This window comes from Triturus cristatus, chromosome 3_2, assembly GCF_964204655.1.
Source record: "Triturus cristatus chromosome 3_2, aTriCri1.1, whole genome shotgun sequence".
NCBI lineage: Eukaryota > Metazoa > Chordata > Amphibia > Caudata > Salamandridae > Triturus > Triturus cristatus.
Genome location: NC_140584.1, coordinates 16,712,073 through 16,730,976, shown reverse-complemented (window position 1 = coordinate 16,730,976; position 18,904 = coordinate 16,712,073). Strand labels below are relative to the sequence as shown.

At 43.5% G+C, this 18,904-nt stretch overlaps 1 protein-coding gene across 2 annotated transcripts in view; it reads left to right on the top strand.

Annotated features, from left to right (window-relative positions):
* KCNJ1 (potassium inwardly rectifying channel subfamily J member 1) overlaps positions 1-18,904 on the top strand; it is a 328,566-nt gene that overhangs the window by 282,787 nt on the left and 26,875 nt on the right. For both annotated transcript variants that reach the window (XM_085647186.1, XM_085647187.1), the window contains exon 2: positions 11,125-11,227. In XM_085647186.1, coding sequence (XP_085503312.1) covers positions 11,222-11,227 — 6 coding nt within the window. In that variant the 5' untranslated portion in view covers positions 11,125-11,221. The remainder of the gene's footprint in view (positions 1-11,124; positions 11,228-18,904) is intronic.

Genomic DNA, 18,904 nt, shown 5'->3' with positions numbered 1-18,904 from the left:
GTCGCAGGCACTAGGCCTATCCACACAAGTGAGGTACCATTTCTATCGGGAGACTTAAGTTAACACAGAATTGTTGCGCAACTGTTATTACTTATAGACTTTTGATGTATTTCTGCCTTCCAAATGAAAGACAATGTGTAAAAAAGAAGTAATTTTGAAAAATTACCTATAATTCTCCTGCTAGTATGGGTGCTCACAATGTTGGAAATGTGCAAATATCTATTGTTACTAAACTCTATATTTTGTTCCAATTTCAGAAATACATAGGTGTCTTTCATATCAATTTTTCCATGTATATATTTTCCCAAATTAATTGCTATATACCCGGTACATAATTAAAAACCATTGCAAGATGCTGTTCAGTTATTGGCTCTGGATTCATTGGGTTCTTGGTGAACCTACAAATCCTATATATCCCCACAACCATAAAGGTCCAGGGGATGTAACGGTATATTGCTTTCAAACAGCTGTCATAATTCGAAGAAGTTACAGGTGAAAACGTTGACACAAATGCCTGTTTTTTTCAACTGATTTTCAATTTTTCTTATATTCAACTGTTAGTTTCTATAAAGAAACCTTGAAGGATCGACACAAATAACCCCTTGCGGAATTCAGAATGTTGTCTACATTTCTAAAATGTATAGCTTTCCAGGATCCATTATTGCTTTCATACCCATTTCTACCATTAACTGGAAGGGGGTTGAAAACACAAAAAATACCAAAAATAGGCTATGTCTCAGAAAAATGCCAAAACTGTGTAAAAAATGTGGTTTTCTGACAAAAGTCTGCTTGCCCCTGAAAGCTAGGAAGATGGTGATTTCAGCACCACAACTCCTTTGTTGATACCTTTTGCAGGGAAAAAAACAGACTCATTCACCTGTAGCCCTTTATTCCCATTTAAAAAAAAATGTAGCTGTATTTTGGCTAATTTCTAGGTCCCCTCAAGGGGAATCCACAAACACTGGGTACCTTTAGAATCCCCATGATGTTGGAAGAAAAGGACGCACATTTGGCGTGGATACCTTATGTGGTCAAAACGTTACAGGGGTCTAAGCGCAAACTACCCCAAATAGCCAAAAAAAGGATTAGCACGGGGGGGAAAGGCCTAGCAGTGAAGGGGTTAAATGAAAAATAAATGCAAGTTAAATTAACATGCAAAATGCATTCTTTTATTTAAGGAACGCTTAATTGGGTAATGTGCTGACTGCAAATGTCTGTGTGTAATGCCAGAGTGTCACACAACTGAATCCTGGTGCACCAGGGAATAGTGACATCTGTTTATAGTGCTACAAGGTTACAACCTGAAACAGTAAGCACTGTAAATAAGTAATTATTTTAACATTTTGTTACACTTATGTTGCAAATGGGGTCTCTAGCTGGCAAGGGATTGCACCTTTGTCCACGTAGGGACCCTTCTTCCTAGTCAGGATAAGGAAGTTACACTCCTAAAATAACCCCTACTTGGCAGGAGCCTTCAGGCTTATCTTAGAGGGAGTGTGTAAAGCATTTGCACATGACCAACAGTAATACAGTTAAAACACTACAAAAGGATACCACACCAGATTTAGAAAAATATCCCCTATTTTATATACTTACTACAAGACCAAAACGATAAAAATCCACAATACAGTACTCAAAAAGGGATACCTTGCAAGAATGCTTGAAAAACACAGTTCGTACTAGTCGGTAGCTCCGTCCGGGGCTACCGGATGTTGAAAACAAGTCTAACAGTTCCCGCCGACCAAGTCGGTACAGGCCAGCGAAAGTGTGAACAGAATCGGTAACAGTACCTTTCTCATTGCGGCTGACACGTTGGTGCGATCCGGTCGGGCCAACCATCGCGGTTATGTTGCAAAATGGAAGCGGTGCAGGGTGCGGTGTCCTCTCGATGCGGTGCAGGCAGCGGCTAGGTGACAATCGTCCAGACAGCGTCGGTGAGACCAAGGCTTACGGTGCAGCGCAAGATGGTGCTCAATGTGGTGCGGGCAGGTTAAAGTGCAGGCGAAAGAGCCGGTTAGCGGGAGTTGGCATCGGTCAGCCCAGACAGCTGTGTCTTACTAGCGGAGGCCCCAGCCACTATGAGGTCATGGGTGTCGAAGTCAGCAGCAGCAACAACATTGGTGAGACCAGGATGGTGAAGTGAAGCGAGGCGATGCAGAGTGCGGTGCCCACAGGTCACGGTGCAAGCAGGGCTCGGTGGCGGTAGTCGTCATCGGCAGTGAGACCAGGGTTGCGTTGTGAGATGCGGACGGTGCAGTTTGCGGTGCCAACAGTACACAGAGCCAGCGACGAAGTCGGTTGCGTTTCCCTGCTCTGTGGCAGCTGAAACAGCGGTTCCAGAAGCGGTACCGAGAGATCAGGGAAGTCTTTGAAGTCCCTGAGACTTCAGAATAGGAGGCAAGCTCTATTTCAGGCCCTTGGAGATACTCAATAAAGAAGTTGCAGAAAGTTCAGTCCAGTCCTTTCACTGCCTAAGACAGAGGCAGCCACTGCAGGCCAACACAGCAAAGCACTCAGCAAAGTGGTAGTTCCTCCTCACAGCATCTCCAGCTCTTCTTCTTGCCAGTCTTCTTGGTCCAAAAGAGTTCTAAAAATCTGGGGCTGGGGCCCAATATTTATACCACAAAATCCTTTGTTCTCTGGAGGCAGAGAGTGTCTTTGCCCAGCCAAAACCAGTTCTGTCCACCCCGGTGCAGCTTCCTGGCAGGAGGTGGCGATAGCATTGTCAGAGGCAGACCAGGCCCCATTCAATCTCCTCCCCTACTCTAAATGCAGCCCAGGTCTATTCGGCCCAGCCCTGACTCATCAGGCTCTCTGGAGCCACTGCTCCTCCCCAAACCCCAGTCATCCAAAAGCCAGACATGCAATACACAAACCTAGCAGAGATATATTGGATGGCTAATTAAGAAAACATCTACTTTCTAAAAGTGGTATTTTCAAACACAGATTGTAAAAATCACCCCCACTAAAAGATGCATTTTAACATTCTGAGTTCAGGCATAATAAACTTTATATTCCTACCTTGTTCCAAGGGGTAGTTATGTTTATACAATGTTGTAAGAAAATTCCCCATTCTGTGCTATGGGAATAGATAGCCTTGCAATAGTGAAAAACGAAATTGGCAGTATTTCACTATCGGGTCATACCACACACACCAGGGCATGTCCTACCTTTCACATACACTGCACCCTGCCCACAGGGGCACCTTGGGCCTACCTTAGGGATGACTAATATGTAAGAAAAGAGAAGGGTAGGGCCTGACAAGTGGGTGCACTTGCCAAGTCAACATGGCCGTACTAAACTGCACACAGATACTGCACTGGCAGACCTGAGTTTCCTTTTCAGGGCTACTCATGTGGGTTGCATAATCAGTGCTGCAGGCCCACTAGTAGCATTTGATTTAAAGAACCTGACACACTCATTTCACTTTACTAGGGACTGACTAGTAAATTAAATATGCCAATCATGGAAACACTAATCCATAATAACAATTTACAACAGAAGTACCTGCACTTTAACACTGAACAGCAGTGAGAAAGTGCGCAGAGACACTAAACCAGCAAAAAATCGAGTCAAACCCAGGAGGTCAGAAAGCAAAAAGACAGGGAAAACATGCCAAAAGATGCCAAGTCTAAAGCATGTCCCATCCAGTTGAAAGTAGGGAGAACTACCAAACCTCCTGAGAGTCCTCTTCACTAAGGTGGAAGAACCTGGACAGACCATCTGTGTTGGCGTGTTCTGTGCCAGGTTGGTGTTCCACCGTAAAGTCTAATCCCTGTTAGGGAGATGGACCACCTCAACAGTTTTGGGTTCTCACCCCTCATTTGCATCAACCATCTCAGGGGCCTGTGGTCTGTCTGAACTTGGAAGTGAGTCCCAAACAGGTAGAGCCTTAGCTTCTTCTGTGCCCAGACCACAGCAAAAGCTTCCCTTTCTATGGCACTCCACCTCTGTTCCCTGGAGAGTAGTCTCCTGCTAAGCAAAACTACAGGCTGGTCTAGGCCCCCTTCGTTCAGTTGTGAGAGCACCGCTCCCACACCATGCTCTGAAGCTTCAGTCTGCACGACAAATTCCTTGGAGAAGTCAGGTGCATTGCGCAAGGGCTTTGTGCACATGGCTGCCTTCAGGGCATCAAAAGCTTTCTGGCAGGACTCAGTCCAGATCACCTTCTTGGGCTGCTTCCTGAAAGTCAGCTCTGTTAAGGAGGCAACAATGGTGCCATAGCCCTTGACAAATCTTCTGTAGAACCCGGTGAGGCCTAAAAAGGCTCTCATCTCTGTCTGGGTCTTGGGGGATTCCCAAGCCAGAATGGTGTCAATCTTGGGCTGTAGGGGCGCCACCTGGCCACTCCCTACGTGGTGTCCCAAGTTCACCACAGAACACTGCCCGATCTGGCACTTACTGGCCTTGATTGTGAGGCCTGCCCTCTGCAGAGCCCTCACCACTTCCCCGGGCTGCTGCAAGTGTTCTTCCCAGCTTGAACTAAACACTGCAATGTCATCCAGGTATGCGGCACTGAAATCCGCCAGTCTAGCCAACACCTGGTTAACCAACCTCTGAAAGGTGGCAAGGGCATTCTTCAATCCAAAGAACATCACCCGGAACTGGTAATATCCTTCTGGGGTTGAGAATGCTGACCTTTCCTTGGCCCTATCGGTTAAGGCAATCTGCCAGTACCTAGGCGTTAAATCAAAAGTGCTGAGGAACTTGGCAGCTCCCAATTGATCAATGAGCTCATCAGTCTTGGTGATGCGGTGTGTGTCAGTCCTGGTGATTGCATTGAGCCCACGGTAGTCCACACACAACAGCACTTCTGGAGTGGCACCGGGTGCAGCAGCCTTTGGTACCAACACCACTGGGCTGGCCCAAGGACTGTTGGAGGGCTCTATCACCCCTAACGCCAACATCTTAGAGACCTCCTCTTTGATGCTGTCCCTGACCCGGTCAGTCAACCTGTAAATCTTGTGTTTTTCAGGAGGGCTGTTACCAGTGTCCACATCATGGGTATACCAATGAGTAACACCTGGGGTCATAGAGAACAGTGGGGCAAACTATCCCAACAACTGGTGACAGTCACCCTGCTGCTTCCACTTACCCATTGTGCTCCTTGGTGGACAGGAGGTCAGGGAGAAATTCACTCCCCTCTTCCACCCCATCAACTGTCGCCAAGAGCATGCTCACTTCGGACCTCTCAAAGTGTGGCTTGAGGCGGTTCACATGGAGGACCCTCAAAGGGTTCCTGGGAGTCTGTAAATTCACCATGTAGGTGACATCACTTGTGCGCTCCACCACCTCAAAAGGCCCAGTCCACTTATCCAGCAAGGGAGAAGGTTCCACTGGGGCCATGACCCACATTTTTTGTCCAGGTTGAAATTCAACCAGAGTGACATTCTGGTCATACCACTTTTTCATTTCTTCCATGGCTTGCTTCCAGGTTCGCCTGAGTGAGTTTCCTGAAGCGGGCAGTATGGCTTCTGAAGGCCAGCATGTAGCTAAACACATCCTGGGAGCTGCCTCCCAGCCTTCCTTCACCAAACTGGTCCTCTCACAGGGTGACCATAAGGGGGTGGGGGGTCAAAGAGACTGAACCCAAGAGACTTCTGAGGCACTTCCCTGTATGCAAAGAGAAGGCATGGCAATAGGATGTCCCACTTATGCCTCATGAGTTCTGTTAGAAGCTTGATCCTGCCCTTCAAGGGTTGGTTGTATCTCCCAACCAAACCGTTACCTTGGGGGTGGTAAGGAGAGGTGAACTTGTAGGTTACACCCCACTCCTTCCACAAGGATGTCATAGACTTCGATATGAAATTGGTCCCCTGGTCAGAAACCACCTCTGGGGAAACCCATGCAGGAAAAGATCATAATTAACGACCCGTACCACCACTGGCGCCGTTGTTGTACTGAGAGGGATTGCCTCTGGGTACCGGGTGGCATTGTCCACCAAGACCAGGATGTACCTGTTGCCCATTGCTGTCTTAGGATTCAGTGGCCCCACAATGTCCATCCCAACCCGTTCAAAGGGGGTTCCAACAACTGGAAAAGGTTGGAGAGGAGCCTTACATTTTCTCCCTCTGGCAAGTTTGGCAAGACCTGCAACGTCAAGCTGACTGCCGTCGCATTTGGCACCAAAAGAAGTTGGTGACAAGCCTGCCAAAGGTCTTGTCCCGCCCCAAATGTTCTGCCAAAGGCACGTCATGAGCCAGACCCAGTATGAAGTTCCTGAAGCGCTGGAGTACCACCAGTACACGGGCTGACCCAGGCTCAGCAACCTTTAGCTCACTGTACAGGAGACCATTCTAGCAGTAGATCCAATGTGATCCAGACTGATCACCAGCTGCCTGGTTTGCAGCCTGCTGCCGCAAACCCTTTAGAGAAGGGCATTCTTTCTGCTCCCTGCAGAATTCCTCCCTGGTGGGACCACCTTCTTGCTGCCAATGGGTCAGCTCACAGGTGTCTCCAGTTCAGCTACCTGCTCCCCTGTAGGTACTGGGGTGTCCCCTTCAAGGTCAGCCTTCTCCCAGACCATGGGAACCTCAGGGGCTGGTTTCCTGCACCCCCTGCCCTTTCTCTTGGCAGGGACCTGGACCACTATCTCAAGCTCCAGGTCCTTTGGATCTCCCTTTCCAGCCGCCATTGACCGAGTGGTTACACATGCCCACTCTGGCAACCCAAGCATCTCCAAGTGAGACCTGAGCTCAACATCCTTCCACAAGGACTGCTCCAGGTCGTTACCTAGCAGACAATCTATAGGCATGGTAGGGCTCACAACCACCCTCAGGGGGCCTGAGACCCCCCATTCAAAGGGAACCTGCCCCACCATACACTGGCGCTCTGAGTTGTCCACAGCAACTACTTGGTGGAATGCCCCGGGGACTACTTGCTTCTCAGAGACCAGGTGACACCTGACTGAGGTCACACTGGCTCCAGTATCTCTGAGAGCCTCGACCCTTTTCCCATTGATGGTCACCCAGGTGCTGTATTTCTTTGTGTTAGGGGGCACCTGGTTCCCTGGAACCATCTCACTGTCCCCTAATAAGACGAGGGTCATTCCTCCCCCCTAACAGCACATCTTGCCTAGAAGTAGGCTCTTCCGCCTCCCCTCTAAGATCTCTAGACTGCCCACAGGCATGTCTGGCTGCTACTCAGGCCCTCAGCACCTTTTGTAGCTCCTCCTTCCTGGTGAGGCCTCTGACTTGGACATTTAGGTTTTTACAAATAGCCTTCAACTCCTTGGTGTTGTAGGTTTCCAACCTTTCCTCCTCAAAGACCACCTCTAAGGATGCAAGTGATGATGCTGCTGTATCAGGCATGATGCAGTAGGAAGTTAAAGTTCCAAAATGATAGGATCACAAAAATGGACCAGAAAAAACAGTTTGTGGCACGTTATGGTCTGCGATATGGTAGTAGTGCACAACACTCACTGTAAGTCAAGTGCAAACACAGGTCCTATCCTCACCGCTGACAACCAATGTTAGAAATGGGGGTCTCTAGTTGGCAAGGGTTTGCACCTTTTTCCAAGTAGGGACCCTTCTTCCTAGTCAGGATAAGGGAGTTACACTCCTAAAATAACCCCTGCTCATCCCCTTTGTAGCTTGGCACGAGCAGTCAAGCTTATCTTAGAGGCAGTGTGTAAAGCATTTGCACATGACCAACAGTAATACAGTGGAAAGACTACAAAAGGACATCCCACCAGTTTTAGAAAAAGATCCAATATTATATATAATTAAAACAAGACCAAAACTATAAAAATCACAATACAGTACTTAAAAAGGTATACTTTGCAAGAATACTTGAAAAAAACTGGTCGTACGAGTCGGTAACTCCGTCCAGGCAACTGGGATTATGAAAACAACTGTTCCAGCGGACCGCGTCGGTATAGGCGAAAGCGTGAACAGACTCGGGTAACAGTACTTTTCTCATTGCGGCTGACACGGTGCAGGCCGGTCGTGGCAACCTTCATGGTTGCATTGCAAAATGGAAGCGGTGCAGGGTGCTGTGTCCTCTCGATGCTGTGCAGACAGCGGCTCGGTGGCGATCGTCCAGACAGCGTCGGTGAGACCAAGGCTTACGGTGCAGGGCGAGACGGTGCTCGATGCAATGCTGGCAGGTTGCAGTGCAGGTGACAGTGCCGGTTAGCGGGAGTTGATGTCAGTCGGCCCAGATGGCTGTGTGGGACGAGGCGGTACATCGTGAAACTTAAGAGCGGTGCCCCCAGCCACAATGCGGTCACAGGTGTCGAACTCAGCATTATATTCTTTTAGCAGTTGAATGATCCCCTTACCTTATAGTTTTTTTGTGTCTATTAATTGTGCAGATGATCACAATCCACTTTCCATTCAATTGAATTATTTTATTAAACCCACAAACCCCATATGGAAAGACAAAACAGTTCTCGAAGAGTAGAGGACTAAAGATGAAATGCAATACAGTAGATCCAGTGGTTTTTAACCAAGACATTGTAAAGATACCATGGGATCTATCGTAACTGTTGAATTCAGGCCAGCTAAGATACAATTTGAGTTCAATAACATTTGCAGGTCTATTATAACCTCACTTCTACCAGATCCTCCTATGAGACAGCACTGTGTTGGTGGTCTAATGTAGCATGTTCAGTGGCCCATAAACAATTATTAGCCACTTTGAAAAGCCACCCGCCTGTAGCAGACTATGTCAAGGAGGCAAGGAGAATATATGAACTGGTATAGAATAGAAAGCTAGGATCAGGAATAAAGCCTGGGAAGATCTCATAGTTGCAGGGACGTTAACGGGTAGCTCTAAGTATTGAGAAGTTGTTAATCAGCCTTTTTGTACTGAGTTAGATGCACCCAAAATAGACAGCTTAATTAACGGGGATGCATGGGTGACCCACTTTTTACGAAAATCTTCTCACTAGAAAATGTGGCTACTAATTTAGGCTCAGATTGCAGCCTAAACATCAAGCACTCTTATAACTTCACATGACCTATTGAAGTCCACAAAGTGTCTTTAGCAATCAAAAGATGTATCTCAGGAAAGGCCCCAGATGGCGTTCCAGCCTATATTTTTAAAACTTACATACATTTGTGGGCTTCTTTACCGACTAATGTATTTAGATCTGTTGTATCAGGTCCCAATTCTTGGAGGACCACTACCGTGGTCGCAATTTTTAAAAGGGAGATAAAACCCAGCTAACTTGCTATAGGCCAATCTCTCTAATGGACTGGAGTGCCAAGATCCTGGCGCAAGAATTACTGTCTCGACTAAAAGAATGGGCTGCAGCAAGCAATGTTATGATTGAAGTCCAATTTGGATTCAAACCTGGCATCGGCACTGTTGAACAATGTTTAAATCTTTACCTTATAGCGGGAAAGTATGTTAAGGCCAAAATGGGTTAATTACGTTGGGCTTTTATCAATTAATCAAGTGCCTTTGACCTAGTGAATCGCTAGAATTTTTGGGACTTGATGGGTGGATGGGTTGAGAAAGAACTCCTTACCCTCATTAGACAACTACACCAGGATCTCACTGGAAGGGTGCATTACTGCCCCTCTGGTGAATGCTTCCCTAATATCAGCTCTACTTGGCGTGTTAGGCAAGGGTGCATCCAGGCCCCTTTCCTCTTCCTGCATTATATTAATGGTATTTATAAACACCTAATGGAACATGGAATGGATTTGCCATGTGTGGGAAATAAGCTTACACCCATTTTGTTATACGTTTCTGATGCAGTGCTTGTTGCCTGCACAACAAGTGGCCTGCAGACCCTTTTGGATTTGTTTTTAGCCTACATGAATGACTTGAACCTCCAGGTAAATTATTCATAATCTTTTGTAATGACTTGTAGCAATCGAAGCATGAAGTCTACGCGTTTTGTCATGAGGGATTTTCATTCAACAAAAGTAAAAACTTTTAATCATCTAGGTATTCTTTTTAGGACTTTTTCTAGCTGGACTGCAATTTTAACATCAAGAGCCCAGAATTTAAATAGGAATATTGAGTCCATATTCAAATGTGCACATAAGTAAAAAAAAAAATAATAATTGTAGAAATGTTAAGTCTTTATGAAGGCAAATATATCTTGGTTGGGGTCTATGGTGCCGGTTTATGGGGCTATTGTGAACCGGGCATCCTCCAACGAACTGAAAATCATTTTATCCACAGATTATTGTCAGTTCCTTGGGGCACTACATTCATATGCTGTGAGGAACTTGGATTGCCATACCTGAATGGTCTGATTGGACTTGCCCCACTGTTGTTGTGGATTCAAATTTGGGGAACTCCCAAGGCTGGACTTGTCAGGACCTGCATTACTGAATGTCTGTCACTTGATAGGGCAGAGCAGATACCCTGGCTTTCATACCTGAGGGAGTCATTTAAATTAATAGGCTTTCAAGAATTTGACAATAATCCTTTTATAATTGGGCCGGAATATAAAGAATGGGTCAAGCAAAGCTATTGGGGCCATTGTGTGAACATAGCTTAGAGAAGGTCTAGGCTATGGAAAAGGCTATGGAATTGAAAGTCAGATATTCATTAGAGTCAACAAAAGGAGCATAGAGCCCCATTTTGAATCCTACTCAGCAACAATATATTATACTCTTTAGGCTCTGTATATTGCATTTCAAAATTGCGTTCCCCATGTGCTGCTGTAACAATGTTACTATGCAAAGAACAAGCCACTATAAACTATTTTGCATTTTGTATTCAGCTCTGGGGCTATTCTGCGAAAGTCGAATTTGAGACAATATAAGTATGTTGTATCCTTGCAGTGTTTAGGAAGCCCAGACATCTGCTATGCCGTTTTAAATTTCATAAGAGTGTCTTTTAATATTAGAATGCAATAAGATTTTAAAAATCCATGTACGCATTTTAAATTCCACCTGAGCACTTTCTCCTTTTGAATGAATTAATGTCTCTTCTGAAATTTGAATTCTCTGGTTTTCCACTGTGATGACTGGTTGTAATTGATAGGAATTTATATGAAATGTTTTAAACTTCGTGATATACATGCATTATGACGCACCTAGGCACTTTTTCCTATTGAATTGAGTTTATATTTTTGCTGAAATGTTCACTCAATATTTTTTATGTTGATGCCTCTTTTAAGACTCTGGCTGAATAATGACACACTTTCATTTATTTTAGGTAGCAGACAACCTGGCAAGAAGGCTTGTTTCTTCTATTGCTGTCTTCCTCTAGACAGGACAGGAGACCACCTCCCTTGCCTTTCAGCTGGAGGCAGATGAAGGTAGGCATTATAATTCTTGAGTTGTTGTTTTTTAAACTTTTTTGTTGAAAATAAAGGACGCCAATAAAAAATTGAAAACGATTATGAATGTTGTTCCTAATTGATCCCACCCACTTCAAAACTGAGGTTGTTCAAAACCCATCTGCTGGTGGAGGAGGATTTGTTTGCTTATTCATTTCCTCTGCCCTGATGGTGTTGCACTCTCTCTGCCTAATCAGGCCACTTGCAAGTTGCCCAAGGGCCCAGATTGAGAACTGTGAAGAGCAGAATTCTCATGTGGAATTCTGAGCTGCAAAATTATAAGAGGTCCACTGTTCCTGCTTTGGGACTTACTGGCTGCAGGAACAACAAACCAGATTTTTCCAGGTGAAAACCCCAGAAAGTAAAATCACTGCAACCTATCTCACTCATTTTCTCTGCAAATTCAATCAGAGGCATAGCAACAAAACATATTAAGAGCATAACTCTGGCCTTGACGCATGACATAAAAAACGCCCCAAATAGGCCACACAATAAACACACACCATTTAATGTATTGTATTCCACCGAGAAGCCATTAAATGGCTTTGGTTCCTCGTTAGGAGTATTAGGTACTGTATAAACACATGAATGATACAATACAATATACTGAAACCCTACTGCACAGCGAGCCCCCAATGATGATAATACAGAGCTAGCCAAATGGCTATCGGCATAACCTATACCTGCCACAATTTATAAACACATATGTAACTTATATCCCTGACTCAAAGTTGTGATATAAATTCTGATCCAGGCACCAATGAATGTTTGCAGAATGGTTGAAATTCTGAGTCGTGCATCAGATACCACATTCTGCAATTTTCTCCTGACAGATATTCCCAGGAAATGTATCAGGATAAAAGGTATGAAATAAATGGAAAACAAGTAGAAACTGGCGCTGTAAACACCTGGTCCTCTTGTTAGGCTTAATTTTGAGGTGAGGTAGTCAGGAGAAGTTAATTATGTCTTGAATATAATATCCCACACTAGGGTAACGGAATTTACCATGTTCACTAATTATAGCCCAACTAAAACATAACATGAAATCTTGGCCATAGTCTACAAATAATTATTTGTGCTTCTAATATCATGATATTCATACAGGTCCATACAGATCCATAATAAAACACTTTGCTTTCCTGCTGAGCATATTATGAAACAATCATCATGCTGTTTGTGTTTGCATTCAAATCTAATTAATCCCTTCATTATTGCTCCTCCCTCCTGCTGGCAGTACTCCAATTTAGAAAGGCTCGGTGGGGGGAGGGGTTTGAGGGAGATGTTCCTTCCCTTTTGTGCTTCCTCTGTTTGGAATGTACTCCATCATGGCCTGTACAAAATAGAAGAACTTTCGATGGTTAAGAAGGCTCTTAAATTGAATCTGTGTATTGATTATTTTCATATCTTCTAATGTTGTGTAGTCAAGTCACTGCCAAGATGCCTTAGAGCGTTCATTACATTTAATAAGTAACGTCTCAACTCAATTCTTTTCTTGCATGTGCAGGTTTTCACTATACTTAATCATTGCCCTTAGGCCCTTAACAAAGGGCTAGTGGCAACGTTAGAAGAAATTGGGCAGAAATGATTGGTTGTGGCTCTTGGCCTTTGATGATGGCGCATTGGCACGTGAGACATAGCAAATCTGATAGATTGCTCAACTATGATAAGCTTGAATGTTCAGATGGAAATGTACTTGGCATGGTAAGAGACATGCGCCCCTGCCTTGACTGTCCACCTGCACTGTTATCTGGATCCCTTATGCTGATTTTTTTGTCATCGGCAAACCTTGATAATGCATGTGCATCATGACATAGACTGCTCTCACGGATTGCAGTCTTGTTGGACAGGGAGGGTTGCCCAAAGCACTACCTTCAGAGTGGTGGAAGGCTACTGCCTCAATCAAGAGTTAAGCAGCACAAGCACTTTAGTGGGAGTATACCATGTAGTAATCAGTTGGAGCGAACAGGTCAGTTTTTTTTTGTGCCACTGGATTGTAGCCAACAAGCTCACTCACCTTTTTAAAGTTCCGCTGCTGTATGATTAACTTACCCTTGGCCTACATCAGGTAGATGTAGAGAGCTGCGTAGTGCAGGAGTGGTGACCCTGCGCTGAATGTATGTGTGCCTTGGAAGGGTACAATACAGAGGTAGAACACTACTGTGCAGTACATGTGGGATTCGTGTATGTGTTGAATGTATGTTATGCCTACATGGAATAAATGACATGAAAGATGTGCTGTGCAGTGCTTGTGCAGTGAAACACATGTGATGGGGTGTGTGTGTGTGCTTGTCAGAAGTACAGTACATGAAGGGTGAAGTGTTGTGCAGCATGCACATGGCAAATCTGTGTGTGCTGACAGTGTGTGTGTTTGCAAATACGTACCCTGGAACAATAGAGAGAGGCTGCAGTACTGAATGGTGCTCACAGATTGAAGGTGTGCTGAATGTATGTGTGTCTGTAGTAGCAAAATGCATGGAGGTAACAGTACTGCAGACTATGTATGCTGTGAAAATACAAGGAATGCAAGCATTCCTGCAATGGTACATTGCATGAAGGACCCTGTGTTCCATTTTCAAAGCTGAGGCCTGCCTGGTGAAGACATGAAGAGTGGAGACAGATTTATGAATTTCTGCATTTCTGTGAGCTGAGTGGGACACACACTGGAGAAAGAGACTCCACTTTATTCTTCAAAAGGTTGCTCTTTGAGTAAATGATAGGTCACAAGGAAGGTGACTATACACATCTCAAGAAGGAGATGGAGCAGATGAGGAAATCATAAAAAGAGGACTGGGGGCAAAATTATCCTTTTGATGCACATATCACTTTGGCTTGTAGCATCCTGCCCAGCCTAGGAACCCACCATTGACTACACCACACACGAAGCTGAATATTGCATGTCTTTATTCATGTGTGAATACCTGCGAACTCTACATTCTAAAACAAGCTTTCATTACATCACAGCTCTATGTAGTCTCTTTGAAGCAGAAAGAGTGCTGTCATAAAACTCGCAACACTACGTCTCCCAATATGATAAATAAAAACTCAATTTTTTACAAATTAGTGTGTGTGTATATACATTTATTTTTATATATATATTCACTGAAAAAACCATAGGTTTCAGGGGCGTTATAGTACGCTGGACATTTCCCTCGTACAAAACCCTAGAAATTCCCCTGTTATAGTTAGTTCAGCTAACTATAACTCGCGCCTCCGCTATGCACTGCTGATGATGTCACATATTACATCACTCATGACATGGTCAGTGACATCACTCATGACATCACTGATGACATCTCAAATGACATCACTGATGACATCATCCATTGAGTATGTGTTTCTGAACAGTTTTATTATGTTTAATATATATAGGGAAAGGTCTGTTGAAGAATAAGTGGGTGTACAAGTGTGTGAATGGATGATTTTCTAGGTGCTTAACTGACTCTATAAGTGAGTCATTAAATGTATCTTACTGCAGACAAGTGACTAAACTGTGTGAATGTCTGTATGTGTCTGTGTGTTGGTGTATAAGTGGCTGCATGGTTTTGTGAATAGCTATATGAGTGTCTATATGGGTTATTGATTGGTTGTCTGAGTATCTGTATGGGTGCCTGAGTGTTTGTGCGGGTAGGGTGTGTGTGACTCTGTGACTAGATGTGTGAGTGGGTGATTCAGTGGGTGCATGGTTTTAAGAGTGCATTTGTGATGGACTGTATGGTTGGGTGAGTGTACGTATGGATGTGTTAGTGACTGAATGTATATCTCAGTTGTACATGTGTCAGTAACTACATATGTGAAACGCAGTGTATATGTGTGTAAGAGTATATAACTATCTATATGTGAGAGTGTGTGATTTTGGGAGTGGCTGTATGCGCCATAGTGCAATGATATCTGTGTCATGTGCTGTTTATTTTTCTGCAGGAAGACACAGAATTTGTTAGTATTTTTATGAGTAAGTGAACTTGAGTGTGTTTAACTGTATAGGTGAGTAAATTGGACTGTGATTAATTATTTTGCATGACTGACTAGATGTGTCAGTACCTCAATGGATGATTGGCGGTGTGTGAGTGTCTATGTAGGTGTATAAATGCACAGAGTGACTGTAAGTATGAGTGACTGTACAGGTGAGTGAGTGGACATGTATGTAGACCTAAAAGTCAATGAGTGGGTGTGTAGTTATTGGTATTGGAGTATCTATGGTTGTCAAAATGGCCGTTTGAAATTTTGAGTCGGTGTATCAAAGGTTATATTAGGGTGTGAGAAGGTGCACTAATTTGTCACATGGATGATGTCATCAGTGATGTCATCAGTGATGTCATTTGAGATATCAGTAAGGTGGTCGCCAGTAGGTAGTTATAGTTAGGACCTAGTTTCCATAGGAAAATCATTTTTTGATTTGCCAATATCTATGGCGCCCATTGACGAAACTTCACGAGATTTTCAAAACTAATGGCCCACTCCGGTCAGCTCCTGTCTTGAAAGTTTGGGGGTGATATATATATCCTACTGCCGGTCACCAGTAGGTAGTTATAGTTACGACCTAGTTTCCATAGTAAAATCTAATATATATAATAATAGCTAATATATAATACATAAAATATAATTACATCTCTTCAATTAACCTTCTTGGTGCTGAATTATTCAACCGACCTGATCTGGTTACTGGAAGCTGGGTGCTGTCATCTTCAGTGTAAGTCATCTTCAAATACAGTGAAGAGATAACAGCAGTCACTGAGATTTCAGATTCAGTCTTTCCTTCAGAATCTCAATCAGAAGACCAATGATTCAATGTCAAAAGTGAGAACAGTCTCCAGTAACAGATTTTCCAGGACTCTGGACAGTCACCATGTGTCTCTTGGTGGACACTACATAAAAAGGTTCAGCATCATATGGAGCATCAGAATTCCTTCTTCGCATTTGTCGGGTGATCACTAGATCCCCTCTCTTAAACTCGATGGGCCCGATTCACAAAAGTAATCTGAGACAAAATCCTAACTTTAGGATTTTCAATATTCACAAAAGCCATTTAGGAGTAGTAAAGTTAGGATTCCTAACTTTACTACTCCTAAACTGAGACAAAATCCCAACTTTATGACTTTCAGTATTCACAAAAGGCATTTTAGAGTAGTAAAGTTAGAAATCCTTACTTTATTACTCCTAAATACCTTTTGTGAATACTGAAACTCGTAAAGTTAGGATTTTCTCTCAGTTTAGGAGTAATACTCCTAAATGCCTTTTGGGAATACCGAAAGTCGTAAAGTAAGGATTTTGTCTCAGATTACCTTGGTGAATCAGGCCCACAGTTCTTTGCATGGCCTCTTTTCTCCACAGGCTTTCATTTTCTGCTTATTAACCACGTCCTTTGTACAAGTTGTGTTCTCACTTCCTTCTCTTTGGTTGGTTTATTGAGGTAACTTGGTTGTCATTGCTCTCCTGAACATCAAAGTCACAGGACTTTCACCTGTGATCAAGTGATGTGTTGAACGATAGGCTTGTAGGGTAGAGTTCAATACAATTTTTAAACTGAGCCTCTCAAGAGTGACATGCTGTGCTGCGTTCTTTGGCATACTCATAAACCCCTTAACTAATTTGTTGGCCTGCAGCCATAAAGATGTACTCTTCTGATGCTTTATGTTCAGCTGCTCCAGGAAATCCTTGAATTCTCGACTGTTAAAAGGCAGGCCATTATTAGACTTAAAAATGACTGCAGCACCCCATGTTGCAAAGATGCCAACTAGTCTCTCAATGACTCTCTCCTGAGTTGTGGATGAGATCTTCTATAATTGGAAAACATGAGTACTTATCCATCATTACCATCAGATGATGTCCATTATCGAGTAGACCAAACAAATCAATGGCTGTTCCTTCCCATGCATCCTTAGGGAGTTCTGATATGTTAAGGGTATGTTGAGTAATATTGGTAGAAATATTGGTAGAAAGCTAGTCACATGGATGACAGGCCTGGAGTTCCTTTTCAACAATCTCATCTAAGTATGGAAACCAAACTCTGTCTCGGAGAGCACTTTGGTGGCGACAATACCACAGAGTCCTTCGTAAGCTACTTTAATTATTCAATGTCACAGACTCTCTGTAATCAGGATACTCAACCCTTGCAGTATATATAACTCCTTCCTGAGTTATAGACAGTTCATCTCTAACATTTTTATATTTTTGATATTCACCATTACTGATAAGAGGTTGAATATGTCGGTTAATGATATCTTTCAACTTCAGCATGTTACTATCATGACTCGTGGCAGGGATGTACTGGGCCAACGATATAGCAGATGGAAAACTGTTATTATACAATTAAATTAATGTAGACTTCAGCCATCTTGGATGGAGTACCCTACCCATGTATAGGCACTCTGGAAAAGTAGTGAGCAGGGTCCTGATCCTTCCCTGGATGGTGCACAATGGTATAATTGCGCTCTTGTAATCGTCCCAACAGTTCAATGCAAGAAGGCAACTTAACTTTTGGATTGCCGGTAAAGCTTGATGATCAGTTACCAGCGTAAAAGGCTTTCCATACAGGAACACATGGAAATGTTCACAAGCCCATACCATGGCTAAATTTTCTATCTAAAGTTGTGAGTAAAGCATGTTCTGTCTTAGACAATCTTCTACTGGCTTATGCCACAATATGCCTTCAAGCATTTGGGTGTCCTCTGTGTTGTGCAAGGTTAGCACCTAACCCGACTGGACTAGAGTCAACAACAACCTCTGTATGGATGTGATAATTAAGTTGAGGGACTCCTATTTGGCGATACGAAACAATACCTTGTTTCTTTTGGCATTGAGTCCCTCTATACTAATATCCCACAAAATGAGGCTTTGTTGGTACTGGGAGATGTATTAGAGTTGAGACCTACTCCATATGAAGTCCCTACAGAGTTATTAATCTCTTTGGCAACCCTTCGTTTGAAGAACAATTTCTTTGCATTCAAAAGTAATTTATATCTACAGATAAAAGGCATTGCCATGGGGTGCAGCTTTGCCCCAGAAATAGCTAACCTGGTAATAGACTACTTTGAGAACAAGTTGATCTATAGTAACACAACTCCGTATAATACACATATACAGAAATGGTTCCGGTACATTGATGATATCTTGATGATATGGAAAGGCGACTATGCAACACTAGATGAGTTCCATGGATGGCTCAACAACTAGGACACTAGACATGAATCTCTCCATAATATATGTCACCCAAAAAGCCAACATCCTAGATCTAGTAATATTGAATCAGATAGATCATTTGGAAGTATGCCTGTTCATTAAGCAGACTGTGCGCAGTACCCTGCTCCAATTCACATGTAGCCACCCATGTTCCCTCAAAGAGAATCTGCCATACTTTAAAAATGCTGAGACTCTGATGAAAAAAATTATTAACAGAGGTTACCCCAGAAAACTGGTTAAAACAGCACTGAGCAAGGCCTGGTTCACACCCCGGGAGTCACTACTGAATCCCAAAATATGCCCGAAACCAATTCACTCATTTGTGTTTTGATATACAACCCCAAAGCTAATAAAATCAAAATTATAATAATACATAATTGGATAACTTTAGAGCACCTCAATATTCCCAAACCCATGTTTTCATTCCATAGAGCCAGCAATTTATGTCAACATCTAGTAAAAGAAGAACACCCAGAAGAA